Source organism: Platalea leucorodia, assembly GCF_965183815.1.
Source record: "Platalea leucorodia genome assembly, chromosome: 6".
In the NCBI taxonomy this organism is placed as follows: domain Eukaryota; kingdom Metazoa; phylum Chordata; class Aves; order Pelecaniformes; family Threskiornithidae; genus Platalea; species Platalea leucorodia.
Window position 1 is genome coordinate 67,423,468 of NC_138828.1, and position 18,751 is coordinate 67,442,218.

General features: G+C 38.7%; 1 protein-coding gene across 1 annotated transcript in view; it reads left to right on the top strand.

Moving 5' to 3' along the window:
- ADGRA3 (adhesion G protein-coupled receptor A3) overlaps positions 1-2,447 on the top strand; it is a gene marked incomplete at its 5' end in the record, with an annotated part of 59,725 nt that extends 57,278 nt beyond the window's left edge. The window contains 2 exons of the mRNA XM_082314780.1: positions 711-806; positions 1,000-2,447. Coding sequence (XP_082170906.1) covers positions 711-806; positions 1,000-2,242 — 1,339 coding nt within the window. The 3' untranslated portion in view covers positions 2,243-2,447. The remainder of the gene's footprint in view (positions 1-710; positions 807-999) is intronic.
- Between the last annotated feature and the right edge of the window lie 16,304 nt (positions 2,448-18,751).

Genomic DNA, 18,751 nt, shown 5'->3' on the forward strand with positions numbered 1-18,751 from the left:
ATTTGGACTGGATTAGCATAAGATGCAGGACAGAGTGCCATTAATTTGAATGATTGTCAGTAATTATTGATCTGCCACTAATGAATTCAATGTGAATTCACAAAATCTGAATGAAAAGTTAGATACTCCAACAACATATGCCCTTGTCCTTGTGAATGCGTACAGTTTTTAACACTACCACAGGAAGCAGGAGGTCTATAGTATGAGATTATAGAGTCCATTAAAAATTAATAAATAAAAACAACACAAACACCACTCCCCAAACCCCTCCACATAAAAAAACACAAGCAACAAGAGTTCTTATGGCCAATCTTCTGAACATAGTGTCCATAGTATTAGGCAAGTTCACCTCTGGAACAAGAGACACACCACTTAGTATTTTCCTTTGAAGTTTCCGTATTCTATTCCAGCAGTTTACAATTTTTGACTGCCAGCTTTTGCTTCTTCCTTCTAACTGTGTGTGCCTTCATGCAGTGCCTTCAAGAGAGGTGAGCAGCTGTGAGAGAGAGATGGTTTGCAACAGGAGGGAAAAAATTGTAGTGAGGAAGACTTAAAAAAAGTTGATACTGCCAAACCTGATTCATCCCAATTATTTTCTTAAAGAACTTGCATATTTCCAGAATCCTGGAAAGCTCTCCTTTCCTTCTTGGTGACTGAATAAAATCCATTGTCATTAAGCAGTCACTGATATACTGGCTTTTACTTTTTAGGTTCTACCTTATTGGTGGAGGGATCCCTATCATAGTTTGTGGAATAACAGCAGCAGCAAACATCCGAAATTATGGCAGCAGACCTAATGCGCCTTAGTAAGTACCATATAACTGAGAGCTCTGTCATAAGATTTCATGGGTTTGCTTTTCTAAGTACTCGTTGCAGTTAATTCTGATTCTTCCAGAAAATGTAACACAGCCAAGATCATTTCAAAGTACCATTGTGAACTGCTAAAGCATAAGTGACTTGTGAGAAGATGTTAATTTTGATTCTTTGTTTCTTTTCCAGTTGCTGGATGACTTGGGAACCTAGCTTAGGAGCATTTTATGGACCAGCTAGCTTTATAATTTTCATAAACTGTATGTATTTTCTTAGCATATTCATACAACTAAAACGTCACCCTGAACGTAAATATGAACTTAAGGAACCCGTTGAGGAACAGCAGCGTCTGGCCACCAACGAACACGGGGAACTGGCTCATCAAGATTCATTGTCGGTGTCGCTAGTTTCTACATCTGCTTTGGAGAACGAGCACAGTTTTCAAGCGCAGCTGCTGGGAGTGGGCCTTACTTTGCTGTTGTATGTTGCTCTGTGGATTTTCGGAGCACTGTCAGTTTCCCTGTATTATCCCATGGACCTGATCTTCAGCTGTTTTTTTGGGGCAACATGTTTAAGCCTCAGTGCCTTTCTTATGGTGCACCATTGCGTTAACAGGGAAGATGTCAGGCATGCTTGGATAACGACTTGCTGCCCTGGAAGGAGTACGTATTCAGTGCAAGTAAATGTGCAGCCCTCCAGTTCCAGCGGAACCAATGGAGAGGCCCCTAAGTGCACCAACAGTAGTGCAGAATCTTCATGCACAAATAAAAGTGCATCAAGCCTAAAAAATTCTTCTCAAGGTTGTAAACTAACTAACTTGCAAGCTGCAGCAGCTCAGTGCCACCCTACTTCTCTGCCATTGAACACAGGTCCTCAACTTGATAACAGTCTCACTGAACATTCAGTGGATAATGATATCAAAATGCATGTAGCTCCCTTAGAGGTACAGTTTCGGACAAACGGACACCCAAGTCGGCATCATAAGAACAGAAGCAAGGGACATCGTGCTAGCAGGCTTGCAGTATTGAGGGAATATGCGTATGATGTTCCCACAAGTGTGGAAGGAAGTGTGCAAAATGGCTTACCTAAAAGTCGACAAAGCAACAGCGAAGGGCATTCGAGGAGCCGAAGAGCCTATCTGGCATACAGAGAACGTCAGTATAACCAATCCCAACAGGATAGCAGTGATGCTTGCAGTACACTTCCAAAAAGTAGCAGAAATACTGAAAAAACAATAGCTACCAACAACAAAAAAGATATTCTAAGGAAACCAATAGCAGTTGAACTTGAAAACCAGCAAAAATCTTATGGCTTAAATTTAGCCATCCAGAATGGACCACTTAAAAGCAGTGGACAGGACGGACCCTTGCTTACTGCAGACAGTACTGGTAATATTAGAACTGGGTTGTGGAAACACGAAACTACTGTGTAGCATTGTAATTCATTGCGGGGCGAATCCATATGAACTGTGATAACACATTCCTTAAAGCTATTAACACTTTTAAAGACTGTTTACAAACTCTAGGTACTTTATGCAGGGAGGGAACAAAGATAATCTGCCAAGCAAAAGATTGTGTGCATTATTATCTTTGCATGTTCTTACAAAGATGAACTTCTGGTATTTTGTGAAATTTTTGAAGCGTCAATCTTGAGAGATGCAGAACATAACTTTGTACATTTTTATTTTTTACCTGTAACCCTGCAGATGTGTCCACAACACATTTCAAATTTGTATTTAAATGTATAATAAATAGTATTTTCCCCAGCAGCCCAATGTCGCACTTATTTGTTGGGTTTTTTAAAGATTATTGCATTGAATGTCACCTTGATTTTAGGACTTCAGTATCTGAAAATTACAAGTTTCAGTTACCAAAGAAAATATTTGGTGTCTGAAATAGACAATGCAAATAGCTTGATTAATTGCATGAGACCTAGAATTTGTTTGAAATGAAGAAGCCACATTTTAAAGAGATTTTTAGTATACAGGTAACTCATTTACTCCAAAATCATTGTCTTGTACTTGCTGTATAAGTTAGTTTTATTTTCAGATGGCTGTGGCTTATTTTAGTGCACTTGCACAGAGTTTTACTTTACTTGGTCATGTTTTTGGATAATATTCTGTTTTGCCCTCATAGTTACCTGACTGGGATGGGTTTTTTTAATTTGTTTCAATCATTTGTAATTGAGAAGGTTATGAACATTCACAGACAATAGGTGCTAATTTGCAAAGGTTGTCAGTACATAGCTGTGAAAACTCGTTCAGTTGTAATAGTGTGGAAGAATAATAGCGCAGGTGTTACGATAGGTGGTAATGGGATAATCTCTGAAGAGTATGATCAGTATGCAAAATCAGGGTCTTCAGGTTCCCTGGCACTGTACAAGCTGACACTTGAGAGAGCGTTTGAGTTGCAAGTTCACTTTTACTCACCTGTATGTGACCACTTGCAGAATAATCTCCAATACTATACAGCATCTGTGGTTTAAAAAAAAAAAAAAGGTTCAGTGGAAGGGCTATATTAATAAGGTTATCAATTTTATAAAGCATGTAAATTCCTGCAGTAGCTATAGCTAAAACATGCAATCTTTTACAATAATGTCAATCTTGACAAATAAAGGTGTAGTTAAATTAAACTCTAATTTAAATTTAATTGCTGTATAATTACAAAAAAATTAGTCACGGTCAAAATATTGTATGTAAAATGAAATAGATTATTTGTCAATTATGAGTATAATTTTCTATACTTATATTGTTGGCACCTCAGTGTAAACAGGATCATATTTTGTGTCATCCTGCTGCTGTGACAAATTTGAGGTTGTAGTTGCAGAGTAATGCTTGGAGTTTTACTTGTTTCCAGTAACTGATACCCGTTTTGCTAAAACCACGTGTATTAAATAGCAAAAAATGGTTCTGTATGACCTAGTACTGATATCACAACTCAACTTTTAAGCAACAAATGGAATTGGATTGTATATACTTGTCTACCTAATTCAGACTTGTCGCTGTGGGTATTTTACAGTTAAGTCTGTCTGTATGAATGCAGATACAGGTCTCACGTTCTCAGTACTCGATCATGTGTGGACTCCTTCAGGTGTGTTTGCCAGGTTTACTGCACCCTCTGCTAATTGGTTTAATAGTCTGAACTAATTTTGGATGCATTGTAGAAACTTCTCTGGTAGGACAGTGTTGTTAGGATTTGGGTGCTATTTTTGCTTCTTGTAAGTAGTTGCCATTTAAGAATTGTTAAAGCAACATTTTGACAAGTGTATGACTCAGTTTTGATTGCCATTCTATTTTACTGGCTTCAAGAGAGGTAGCTTTTAGCTTGTAACCGACCTTACAGCTGCTGGATGGATAGGCACGCAAAAAAAGGAATTTATAGGTGTTACCAAAGAAAATAAGTTAGACCAAATATCTAAATAAATAATGTAAAATATTTACATTTTAAGATATTTGACAAGATGCATGAGCTTTTTGGAGAAGTCACTACTTTGTAATTGGGGGAGGGGTAGGGAAGCCGTATGTAGGTTGTTCTTTGGTGTAGGGAGGGTTCCTCTTGGTAGCAAAAATACATTTTGGACCTAGAAGTCAAAACTGGTGACTTGCTCCTCTTCCATTCCAAATGCTGCAGGTCCGTCTCTCTTGATTTAGTGACTGGTTGAATGAAAACTGAATTGCAGACAGTAAGCGTAAGGGCACGTGCTAAGAGAAGCACTCATCTCTCAGCTCAATTTGTATGTTACACAACTAGCAGCAGTATAATCACTGGCGTTCCTTCATACGTAGTTTGTACCCCAAACCCAGATACTTTTAGATGATATTTAATCAGGAATATATACTGTGCTGGTTTTTATAGTAACAAATGTGTGTACTAATGCAAAGAATTTAAGCGTACTTTGTGTTTTCTTTAAAATTATAGATCTAAAAAAATATAATCCATATATAATATGTAAAAATGTCAAAACAGTCCATAGATTATTTCTTATTATCTGAACAAGGTATGATAGTGACTTAGGATAAGATCAGTTATCCCTTAGAATCTGCTTGCCCTTTGCTTTTTGTACAGGTTTGGAAGGGAACATCCATTTGGTCTTTCTTGAAGCCGATCTTAAAAATGCCTTTAAAATTAATTCTGTATGTAATACTGCTGCATAGCTTGGTAGCTTGCCTTAAGTTCTGATGGGATTAAAAAAAACCTCTTTGCTAAGTACTTAATAAATTACAAATAGCCTTGGTACATATAGGGGTTTTTAATGTAAAAATATTTCTTAAATCATCACACTAATAAACATGCTTACTCCACTTACAGCTACGTATATAGCTACATTCAATTTTAATTGAACAAGTGTTTTGCACTCCTCTCAGATGTAGTCTTGACAAATACTGAAGAATACACTCATCTTGTGTGTGTTGTGAAGAATCTTATAGAATTTATGTAACTGAAAGGAGGAAGGCAGGTTATTAGACTCTGAAAAAGTGGAGTTATTAAGTATAGTATCATATAAGGAAATTGGAAACAGAAAATCTTCAAGCTTTTTTATATGTTCTTTCCTAATAGTGTAAAGCAAGCTTATTTTTACAGTTGTAATTAAACTTTGCATGAAAACCCACCTAAATCACTCCAGGGGAAAAACCACCACACAAAAAACTCATTTTTGCCTGTTTAAGTGGGACAATGAGAAAGTAGCTACAATCATTAATCAGATACATAAAGGGGAGTAGACAATACAAACTGGTGTGAGGAGAACCTTTTTTATGAGACAACTTTGCTTTCTACTAAAAAACTGGTAGAGAGTAGAAACAGCAGTAGTTAATGCTGGTCACCAGTGTGATAAAAGTCTGTATATTTGTCCATTCTTAATAGAGTGACAAAAGCAGACTTTGAAAAGCAAACGTTGCAGGTTTGGAGGAAGGCGGCTCTAAACACACCCTGGTTTTTTTGGCTTAAGAGTTTTGCTGGTGATACCAAGGATAGGGATTGAGGTGGAAAAAAAGGTAGGTGTTAAAAAAAAAGAGTTGATTGAAATGAGGCATGCATGATAAACAGTTAAGAGTTTTGCAGCCAGACTGACGATTCTCAAGTGGTGAGAGCTAAACCAGGCATTTCTCACGGAACAGACGAGGGACGTACCTCCAGCAACTGCGATGCACTCATGGAGTATAACACAAGTGACACCAGCATAGACAAGGTAGCAGAAACGCATCGGGTCGGGGTGCCATTAACTGTAATCTCAGGGAATGCATTAAAAAAAAACACGTAAAAGACCAAAAGTAACTTTTGATCAGATAGATATCTTTGAAGAAGTGTAACCAAAAAGATGAATTTTCAAAAGGGACTTTTTCCTTGTTTTGCTGAACGTCTGCATAGAAAATTCACACGTGCAAACAATCGTTGCTTGAATGTATGATTAAGACATGAAGGTGCAAGTATTTTCCCTTTTACTGAATGAGGAGCTCCCTGTATTGCTATTTGCTCACAGGTAATGTGTTATCAGAAAACCTTCAATGCTAATTATTTTAAATTTCTGTAGGTTAAGAAATACTTGGGGTGTTGGGAGGAAGAAACAATTACTTTTTGTGAAGTTCTTTCATTTTTACTTTATTCCATTTTGACCAATTCTGTGTTAACACTGTGCTGCTTGCTAAAGCTGTTTGTCTTGCGTATTGAATTACTGCTTTTTCACATCCCTGAGCAAACTGAAGGATCAGTTTTGTTCAGTGTTTTTTAGTTGGTTGTTTTTTTTTCTTTTGGTCACAGTTTCTAGATTTTAGAGAGATTAATAGCATAGACATCGGTGAGAAATACTACTGTCCTTATAGTTCAAGATTAACATATAAAACATGAAGAAAACTTCTAAATTAAACACCCTGTGAATTTTTAATCCCTGCTTTCAAAACCAGAGGGACCTGTTGCGTTGAGGGAGTTTGGTTTTAGTTTAAATTAGGTTTATACCTTCTGTGGTTCCAAGACTGCTTGAATATGGACATTTGGGGAGATGGAGGAGGAAATGAAGTGGTGGTATCTATGACTACAGATGTAAAATTTGTTTTATATGCAAGACTTAGCTTTTGAAAACTATTAAGTTAGCAAGATCGTAAGTATGACAAACTCTCATCTCTGTAATACTAGCCCACCAAAACTCACCTCCATATAAGCAGGTAGAAAATGGCAGTAGCTGCAGTCCTCAGGTAGAGAGGTGAGGAAAGCAGCCCTGCGCCTGGTATTTACTAACCTGGTCAATTCTTAAAGCCCTTGCAGAACTGGCGCTGCTGACCAGGCTTCTCTGCTGACCGCGGTGGTGGCTCACCAAGGTATCGTAGACCAAATCCCGAGTCGAGTGGAGTATGGCTCTACAGTCGAAAGACAGCAGCTAAAAGGTCAGTGCAGAGGTGGGGCTTGCTGACTTTCTCAAAGCGTGCGTCACCGCCAGTTGAGTACGTCTCGTGTGACTTCAGTTTAAAACAACCAAACAACCTTTAATCACTGCAGCAATCTGCAGTGAGGGTGGAAGAGTTTGAAAATTAATCAACATTAAATCCCAAAATGTGCAATCTGAGTATACAAATGAGGCACTTAGTTGAACACAGCATCTTCTCTGAAGCCAGCATTTACTCAGTATGGTAGTACTTATAAATCTTACATTCTTTGAGCTCTGTAGTGAAATAGGTGGGGCAAGACTTAAGATATTAAGGTGAGATATAATGGAGGAGAAATTTTTAGTTTCTATTTAGATGAAGATTCTTGAAATTTTGCATTCGGTGCTGAACTGGTGAATATAGAAGTTTCATACACCTCTTCCAATGGGACATCACTGAAAAGCCTCAAATCCAATAGTTAAACTTGCATGAATGCAAGAGAATACTAAATGTTAAAATAACATAAATAGATTAATATTTAAACATCTAGGGAATGTTTCAGAGAACATGCTTTTCATAAAATGAGTAAAGACACAGAAGACAAAAGCATTTATACAAAAGAAAAAACAATCCTAAATGTAAATTCCAGTTTTCACTTACAGGAGGGCAACTTCAGCCCACTTACAAAGCCTAAAGGGCCCGCTGTGTAGAATCGCTATGTAATTCTTGATGTAATGACCTACGTTTCATATAGTACATACCCGACGCTTTCACTTCATCCACTTAAAGTTCCATTTGCTGACTATGGTTATTGTTTCCCTCAACATCAAATGTTTCTCCTGCACCCTTTTTTCTAATCTCTGCTGAGCTACAAATTAGCAGTGTTAGATGGCCTGCTAGAGTCTCCAACACCCTTCTACATCATTAAGCTGCAGAGCAGCTTCCTGAACTATTTGCAGCAATTTCCCTTTAAATCACAGATGAGTGAGGAGTTCTATCAGACAGAGCCCAAGTCTGAGCAGCAGGAAGGTGAAGTATGCAGAGACTTAATTTCATTTATTTGCTGATGATGTTTTTATTGGATGCAACTGGTGAAATGGAAACTTGTAGGAAGGACAGGTTTCCTTCTAGGGGAGGAGGGATCCCTGGTAACATCCAGAACTGCTGAGCAAGATATTTAAAATTAGAATGCATACTTTGATGTACTGTGCATCTAATCATTAAGTGGCTCATCTCTAAAGGTGCTTGACACGCAACTTCTACAGGCTCTCATAGGAGCTGTAATACATGAACTTGTCAATTCTGTTGACACAGAACACTTAACCGGATCAGACCGCAGCTTAATCTTCAGCTCTGATGGGCTGAAGGTGTACTACTATTATACATTTTCAAGTAAAACTGTATCTGTGTTTAATTGTGGATTGATAACTACGAGGCGGGATAGCGTTTGCAGGGGAGAAGAGTTTGAAACAGACGAGGATAGTTAAAAGGCCATCTTTACTAAATATGGTTGTAGATGTAAAAATACCTATTCTCAGGCCATTATGGTCTCAAGATTTGATAAACAAAAATGCATGCAATCACCGGTACCTTGTTCCTTCCACCTGTGGATAATGAACAGCCCAGCAGATTGCCCTACAATGCTAACATGCTGGAGTGATGTGCATAGCTGGCCAGGACTTCTCAATTTAAAGATAATCTGGATGTAGGAGCCATCATCAGTATATCAACACATCCCTGAAAATGACTTACATAACCCTATCCTGTGTGGTAGGGCTATCTGGTTACTCTATAGCTGAAGTTTTCTCTGAACCTTATGGACAGTGCAAAGGAGCTTTAAAAACGCCTATATATACAGTTAGAATAGTGAAATGTTAACATTTCAGAGAACTGCATCTTTCCATCTAAAACGCAGTCAGGTGCACAAGGATGTGGAGTAAAGAGTGTCAGCTGTTCCCTCCAGTACGTGGCTCAATGGCTTTCCTCTCACCTTCAGCAGCCAACAGAGAAGTTGGAAGAACCCTGGTGTCTCCATCTTTTTGACAAGTGTTTTGTAGTTTGCGATTTTTCTCATTTCTTTTATGTAAGTTGCTGTCATCAAATGTTTCAACACTGAGCTACCCAGCAAGTTTAATTCATTAAAGATAGCAGCTAAATCAGTGTGATTTTCCCCTTCCCCATTACATTTGCCACCTTGTATTTCCTGTATCCAGGAACCACTAAATAAAGACAGCTTATGTCTTGATCATTAGTTTTGTAATGAACTCCCAAGTAACCTCATGTATAAAGGAAAGCTTGAGGAATCAGAGGAGAATTTCCTAATCCTGTCCAGTATTTCTGATAAAGGAGATGGAAGAGTTTTAATCCAGTGCTTGGGGAAAAAAAAACCCAAGCTGGCAAACAACCAAAAAGCCTTCCCAGACAAGGAAACCAAACAGATTTCTGATGCAGATCCCAAAAGGTACGACAGCAAAATCTTAGTACTGCTTAATAAGTAAAAATGTGTTCAGTGTGGCAAAGACGAAGCTGCTCCTTGCACTGAGATGCCCTTAGAGTGCCCAGTGTCTAGACGTGGGGATAATGCTGGAGCTTAATTGCTGAGATCTGATGGTGCTAATTCAGCCCCTACCAGCTTATTTTTGAAGCTTTTGTCTGAAAACAAGCAGGCAGACCCAGGAGTGTCACTAAAAAATCACTTGGAGTGAGGTTACATGCTGGAAATACCACAGCAATTAATGGCCAAAGCTGTCTGAGTGTAATTACCACAGTCCTAGGACTGGGATAAAGTTATTTCCTCCCTGCTGTATAACAGCTTATACTCGACTTAAATAGGCACCTGTTTGGGGGGTTCCCCCCCCATGAAGTTAACAGGCAACAGCTGTTAGCTCAGCAAGTTGGTAGCTCAGCTTGTCCAACACATATGTCAAGTATCTTTTCTCTCCTAACAGGATCCATCTAATTTTCTCGTTTCCCAAAATAATTTTTCTCCTAAAGATGTGTACCATAATGAGCAAAGCCCCCAAAAGCCCCCCCCCAAGTCCCCTGCACTCCCTTCTCCTTCCCCCCAGGAAATACTGGCTTTTGTTGCAGGGTGGCTTTTTTGAACTGGGAAGCATTTTTTAAAGTTTTATTCAACGTTTTTGAAATTAAGATAGAGATGGCAAATTTATGCAAGGCCACAGCATTTCTTCTGTGAGACAATAACTGTTCACCTATGTAAAGATGATGGGCCCTATGGTAGCATGATATCATTATTAGTCTGGATCAGAAATGCGAAAGATTGCCTGGAGGTTTCTAAGAGCTGCTATATTATTCCTGTTAAATTCCTTAGGGTTTCTGCTTTTCAACAAGTATCACCTTAGCCTTGTCTTCTCAAGAGAATACTAAATCATCATTCTTAATGCACAGGAGAATGATTAAGAAAATAAGAAGCCTGACCGTTTTATTTCTGAAAGCACATGATGGAGTTTCTCAATTTATGCTTACTTGCCAGTGTAACTTTACAAAGGCTGTTTAATATAGCTCTATTAAAAAAAAAAAAAAAAAAAAGACACATACAAACCTCCTTAAGGAAATTAGTTTTTCTTTTCAAACTGTGTCTGCTGAAAAGATCCAAGTTATCGTTAGGGTGTATTTTTACATTAAGACAAGTTTTTCAATTTATTACAAAATAGGTGTCCGGAACCACAAAGCTGTAGCGAATGCCTGTTAATGCTCACACGTCGTCCCCTGTGCTCTGCCATTTCCATTGCGTGTTCTGTACAGACACTATCAAAGCCAGGGTGCTGTCAGGCAGGCGTTTTGGAGCGGAGCTGCTGGTACCATGTGCCTTGTGATAATGAGGTCCTGACTCCTCGTTTTCGTGGATGTAGGATCTCAGTGAATCGATGCTCTCATGCTAGCCATGATCAAATCCAGCCTTGGCAGTCCGAGCTACCTGCTAACTGTAAGTTATTGCTCACCCAGAATACTTGGCTACATAAAAATTCAGGAGGAATAAAACGCATGCTCCTTTCCAAAACCTAACCTGCACAACTGACCCTCCTAAGCCTCGCATACAACAGTTGCAAATAACAAGCCTGGTTTTTACTTTGGAAAAGCTGTCTGGAGAGCTGTCACTATAGCACATCACCTGGCAGCTCTCAGACCATGGAGGAATCAAAGACAGGCTTCATTTGAAATTATTTGACCTGTGGGCAATAAACATAAGGAAAAAGAAACAGTGCCTGTTGGATATCAGCTAAACTACCTACGGAAAGTGGAAATCAGGTATCAATAAGAAAATTATTGATCCATTTTTTTTTTTATACTATGAGCATAAGATGCAGAGTACTGCTGTCCATCTGTTTCAACTCTCGTATTTTCATCCAGAAGCGGCTGCATGCAAAGAAAGAGAACTGCCCACACCCTGGTGAGGAAGAAGGCAGCAACACTGACTTTTTCCACAAATTTCTACAGGCTTTGAATGACAACAGCTAGTCTGACCGAGGAGGGCAACTAAAAAATACAGGAAGGCAGGAGAGCTGATATTCTGGATATACAACTTTTGAAGAGCAAAGCATTCAACCAAGAGTACTGGGAAAATGTTTAGTTCTCTAGGTGCAGCCTTTGTTTTAAGGAAGCTTGCTATTAAAAAAAACCAAAAACCACCCAGCCTGAACAATAAACTCCAAATACTTAAAAGGTCTGGTTATGAAACCCAGCACAGAAAAGAACCTTGCTTGCCCAGTGCTGGCCAATATAATCATTGCATTAAGGAGACTGATTTATGAGCCAGTGACATCTGGCTCTTGTGTATGCATCTTGGGTGTTAAGAATTGAGCCAGAGAATTAAATAAATTAAGGTGATTCACAATCAATAAAAACCAGCATTCCCTAAATATGTATTAAAACACTGAAGTTAAAGCTGTAGGGAAACAGATAACAGCTGGCCTTGGTATTAAAGCTTAACTTTGGTTCCAATATTAATGCAGAATTACCCCTCATATGCTATTCTTGTATTATCAGATAGTAACAAAAATCAAAGCTTTCACTCAAAATCACAATGTGCATAACTTGTATTTTTGCTGTACTGCTCCTGTATTAAGGAGCGATTCTAACATTCACTGTATTACGCGAGAAGCTTAATCAAAGGACAGCAGGCTCTAATGTCCGCTCGGCAAAGCATTTTGACTCTCGGGGCTAAATATATTTGTAAGGTGCAGTAGAAGTTAATGCACAAAGTGATCCTTCTGAAGAATTTATGTGCCAGTTTATTGTAAGCTGTAAATTGCTTTTGGAGATGAAAGACATTCTTTTCTGTTATTAACTAAAACATAATGACACTTACTGATTCTGAAATAGTTTCAAAGCTAGGGACAAGAATATGCTTATCTCAGTGCAACCCAGCACTCCTGAAAGAGTACAGGACTGAAATATTCACCTTTCAGTCTCAGAAGAGAAATATGTGGACACAAAAATAACAAAACCCTTGCCATAATATCCATGCCATAACAAATTGGGCTTCTGGATTTTCCATGGTCATTTTTACATAAGTGTAGCATTCATCAAGACTGTCTAAAATGGTAAAGAAATGGTCATAAAGGTACCAGGAATCACCAGGAAATCAAAACTTTCCATAGACAATACCAGGAGACCAGTGGAATTTAACCTATGTGCATACATTGTGCATTCTGTTTAGTAATCTCCTAGATCTTGAGTCATCCTGCCAATTTTCATGGGATTATTAGTTGATGAAGATAGTAGTTAATCCAAGTAATGCCATCTCTAAACCTATGCAGTCAATTATTGCAATTTTTGCCACATAAACTTCTTTCGCTACCAGGATACACAAAATATATTATCAACTGATATTAAGTTGCCTAAAGGATGAAAACAGGAGTTTCAAGTATTCATTGCATGAATAACATCAAACAGCAATTTTGCAACATTAGCTCATGAATGCATAGTTACGTATGTGTTCACTGTACCCATCTTAGGCGAGTCATGACAAACTTGTACATGCGATGGACTCCAATGGTTCCCCAGGTCTGATGGTACTGGTGAAAGCTTACTCAGCTATGCTTAAAAGACACTGACACTTAAGACAGAAAATAAGCAAGGAAACACAGAGCTAGGAGCAAAAAATAAAACAGCCACCTATATCAAGGAAATGTTTGCTGGTTTTGTTGTTTGCCAAATGAGGCTTGCTTTAGGCTAGGAACAAAGAACAGAAATTTGGGTCCAGTCTAACAAAAGCCTATGTGTGTTGATGTCAGAACCGAACCCAAATTCTCTGGGGAATTCTGCTCATTCTAGATTTTTTGCTAATTTCTTAGGATTTGTTGCAAATCAAAACAGGGACTGTGTGTGTGCATGTATGTATGTGTGTGGGTGTATAAAAAGTATCAGCTTCACCCTCTTCCAAATATCCCCTGGTAGTTAATTAAAGAATGTACAATTTCCTATGGATATTTTCAGAAGATCCCAGGTGATTTAGGAACTAATAAATTACTTTCACAGCGATCACAGAGATCTTTGCTTCTGACTCAAAATGCACACTGTAAAATCCTATCTTGCATTCTTGTGTTTTGAATTTTTTTAAGAAGTCATCATGGTTTTATTTGCTGCTGCTGCTTTTTTCTTTTTTATAAAATATAATTTACTACGTTGGCAAATGTCTGTTTTTTCCCCAGAAGATGGCTCTGAAGGCTATATTGCAAGGTGCACGTTTTCTATACTGCAGTGTAAAATCCTTTCCTGTGTGATATATGGCAGGCAGCTGAGCCAGAGGAATTTGCAGCCAATATGCAAGTATTTCCTAGAGTACAGTTCTGTATTTTGCCCCGGTAGCCTTACTGCAAAACCCACAGTCAGTGAATCTCTGCGTAACTTGTGGGTAACCTCTGTGGCAAGGGGAGCTCTGCTCGCCCCAGAATCCCTTACTTAGCTTGTCTTTCCACCACTGTAACATGGTATAAAGAGGAGTTTGCTCTCCCAAGTCAGCGCTAATCCTTAAAAATACTATAAAGCCTCAGATTAATCTTGATGAGAGAAGGCATAAGTTCCATCCAAAATTAGACTCTTTGTTAAATTAAAATCTTTTTATACCTGTCATCCATAAACAATTAACAAAATGCAAATCCTATTACTTGCCTAAGCAAAAGTGTCAATAAGGAGAGAAACTTAATTTACCTTGGCAAAACTGGTTTTTCTCTCACCTCCAACCCATGCCCAAGAAGATAAAAATACGATCTCATGCTGTAATTGTCTCAAATTGAATTGCTCCAAGAAAAGATCTGGCACTGAACAAGCTGAACCACAATACTGGGTCAGAGAATACAGGAATTAAAGTACAACAGCAGCAGTTAACTCACTATTTGCAAAACTTTCCCTCAAACTTCTTGGTTTCTTAATGGGTCTGGGGTTTTCATTTTAATTACCTGTTCATTTTAATTTTCCTAGGCAATTCTAGGATTTATTACCATTATAAAAATTGTTTTGAAAGAAACTGTGTGACGGATTCATTCATTAAAACTGCTGCAGCTTTACTTGGTGTCGCAGAAGTCAGGGTGGTAATGGGCCGCATTACAAATGTATAAGGTAGCATGAAATTCATTGAATATGAATTTGTACCTCATTGCACTGCAATAATAATAACAATAATAATTTAAAAATCAATGAGCATTTTGCATATAGGCTAATGATTAGTCTGCAAGCAAATTAATAGCATGCTCCTTCTGTTTGAGGAAGGAGCTCTTAGAACTCATCACAGACAAGTTCACCAACAAGTTACAACTCTCAACCCCTCTTTGTTTTCTCTAAGTCACGTGGCAATGGGCTATTAGTTTCATGAGAAGGTTCAGCAGACTGACATAGAACCAGATCTCCCTTCAGAGATTTTCCCTGTCATCTGTTGCAGTGGGCACGTTACAGCGGTGCCTCTCCCCAGGCAGCTAGTGCCCGATTCGGTGTAATGCTGTCCCGTCAGAGTGGTGACTGAAGCCTTCTCATCAGATGGAGACTGGGACCTGCTTGCTGGAATAGACTGACTACCGCTGTCTTCTACAGAAATTCAGCAATGCTTTTGTACAGTTAATATCACCACCTCATAAAAATCATGTTTTCTCTCCACAAGACCAGTGTGATAGCAGCAGTAGGATACTCCATCTTTTTCTCTGCCGTTGTCAATGCTCTCGCCTTGCTCCCCAAGCTGTCCTCAGCAGGAGGCAGACCTGGTTCACTGGTGGTCTGTGCAGGAAGATCCTCACAAAATTTGGCACTTTCCGCATGAGTTTCTTGACTGGTTCTGCAAGGATCTTTCTCCTGCTGGCTTCTGTTGCACAATACTTGGTGATCTGTACTAGGTATCAACTTGTAATGACCCCGCAGTACCCTGGAAGCAGCACCAGAACAGAGAATTGAATATTTTCCTCACTGATCCTTTACTTTTCCCGTCCCTCAGCTTTACTTTTGTAAGCTGGGTTATTAGAACTTCTTTATTTCTGAGGACCATTAAAGAAAATAGTTACATTACAGGCAATTTTAGCTTTTCCTTATTTCAAAACTTGGGAGAAATAGAGTCAGATTAATTTCAAATCCAGTCACTGGAACGTTAACCAAAAGTGCCCTTAAAAAGAAGTGTGAATTGCATACTAATTAACATATCAAGATAGAGATTGGTATGTGGTTTGTATTGCTGGAAGACATCTCCATGACCCCTTCAAAACAGTGTAAGGCTGATGATGAATCACGTGACTAAATGCACAGAACTAACGCTTATTGATACTTTAAGCAGGATATTTTGGGGTTGCTCTCATACTTAAGTGTGATTTTAACTATTTTGCTATAAAAATCTTGGCTTCGTCTTGTAAAGCCAGCTGAATATAGAATCATTTAATTACTGAAACATGAAGAAGTCTGGAGGATAAATGGAAAGATTTGGAATTGCACTGTTCTCATAAAACTGGACAGGGTAATAAAAATGGCAATACTGAATAGTTTTATAGACTTTTTTCAATGTTGCAAAATGAAAACAAACTTTTATGATAGTGGCAAACTGTAAGTGGTAAGATATGAAAGAGAAAAGTAGATCATAAGTTCCCAGGAAATATTTAAAATGGGTACTGCCAACTAGAATTTGACTCAGAAGACAGCTGCTTCAAGGAGTAGCATTTTAAAGAAGCAGGCACAAGGAGTTACGCTTATGGGGCACATCCACATCACAAAATGGGATATAGCGGTCAGACTTAGAATGGAATCATAGAATCGTAGAATCATTTAGGTTGGAAAAGACCGTTAAGATCATCCAGTCCAACCATTAACCTAGCACTGCCAAGTCCACCACTAAACCATGTCCTCAAGCACCACATCTACATGTCTTTTAAATACCTCCAGGGATGAAGACTCAACCACTTCCGAGGTAGTTTCAGCTACAACGGTACACCTACGTAATACGTGCTGGGCAGTACTGTTCAGAGATGCTATCTGGGGACTACAACACAGCAGGGCTACGTTAGCATGATGCTGGGCTTGAGTTGGCAAGTCCCACCTCTGAGCAAGACCAAGTAGTGCCAACACAGCACTGTTTCGCCACGATTACCAGTGCCCTACCATGCAGCAATATCACATTCAATGCTTCAACCTTTTACTGCAATGACCTGAGTTAGGCAGGCACTTTTCAAGACTAACTCACATTAAAGAGTGAGTTGATGACGTTTGAAACCAACTTTAAGATTTCTAGATGATTTTCTGAGCTATCTCAAATTAATAAAGTACTTCAAAATGTTCCATGACAAAGGATCAGCTGTAGTATGTTCAGAGAGGTTACTGGGTCACAGCAGGCACAAAAAGTGTATTTGCAACCAGTGGAACCATTGGACCTCAGTTGTGGATATGGCAAAATGTCTCTGTCTTTCTCCCTTTCCTGCTAAAGGTGCCTGACAAGCCCAGGGAAGAGCCATGATGCATTTAACTAAGCATGATGCTTGCAATAAGCAGGTAGCATCAGGGAAAGCGCTCCTTTTCTGGAGGTGTGGAAGTAGTTTGAGGGAGATGACCTGTGGATATTCTGTAAGCCTTCATATCAGGGAAATTGCATGCGAGCATCCAAAGCCGTTTTTCACTTCAGAGGGGTAAAGGAAGTCTGTCTTCATCCTTTTTGCCTGTTAAACTCCCCTTACAATTTTCTGTATCATAAACCTCCCTTCTTTTTAGAAAAGCAGAAGGAAAAAAGATCCATTTGGGGCACATTACTTTCAGATCAGTATCTACCTTAATCTCTTTCGGTTTGTATGAAACATTCTTGATTTACCCTGGTAATTTCAGGTTTTCACACACAAGTGCGTGCTAGAAAATTTCGTCTTATACTCAGACAAGTTTGTATTCAAAACATCCACACATTTTCACCAGACAATGATTCCCTAAGGTTGCACTAATTATCTCCTCTTTGCAGTCTGCAGCATTATATGAGCTAACTGAGCAATTCTTCCTTTTGCACCACACTTACATAGACAAGTAGGAGGTCAGTGCTTTAATTTTAATGACACTAATTTTTGCTTGCTTGCTTTTCCATACACATTTACATGAGCAGATGATGATCACAAATGTAACTTTCATATTTACGTATGTATAAATAGCCAGCTGGATGGATTGGAACCAAGCTGTTTCCCAGGGTGATAAAAAAAAAAGGAATTATTCCCACCAACATAGAACTGCAGGGGGTGAGACAGAGGAAAGGGCTGAAACATGTTAATACTGGCTTTGGTGAGTTTTGGAGTCTATTTTTATTCTCACACAAAAGAGAGAGGCAAAATAAACTGTGCTGTTATTTGTGGTAGGCATTTGGGGGGGGCAGAAAAAATTAATTCATTGGACTCAAATACATAAGAGATTAAAAAAGTCTTTGGGTTTATTTTGTTATTTTGGCTTATAAATATAGTTATATTCCATTATATCAATTTAATTCACCTTTCTCAATCACTTTCTAGATATAGTGAGACTCTTAAATCACTTTAAAAATAGGAGGTTTAAGTTCTTGAATCAGCAAGGTAGATGATCCACAGACTATTGTCCATTAGAAAAATTTGATGACAAACTGAAAAACACTCAGAAAAAAAAAGAGCAGATGCACAATGACTTTGAAACCTCCCACATGGATGTGGTGGTTGATGCCAGGGTTTCAGTAAGCCTATTGAATTTTAGAAGTGCACACCGAAACGCTTTGAGGCAATAGTGCTGCAGTTCAGCAGAAGCAGATTTGTGGCACTCAGACAATTGAAGACCACACTTAAAAGTATAACCAGAACAAAGAGCACATACTATCAAGGGAGAGAATAGAGCTGTGTGAGATATTCACAGCAAAACAGAATTTGAGCAGAAGCTCCTGAAATTCTGATTGTTATATATTTGAAAACTTCAGCCTAGGGTTGTTGAAAATGTTTGTGAGCCCTTCAAATAAGCCTGACCTCAATTCAGAATGGAATTGGGATGATAGGTAAGCCAGACCTAAAACAAAGCAACAGAAAACAAACAAAAGGTATCTTTAGCCTGGTTTCCTTGGGCAATGTGTCTTACACAATTGCGTTGTCTGTTTCTTCTTTCCAAAAA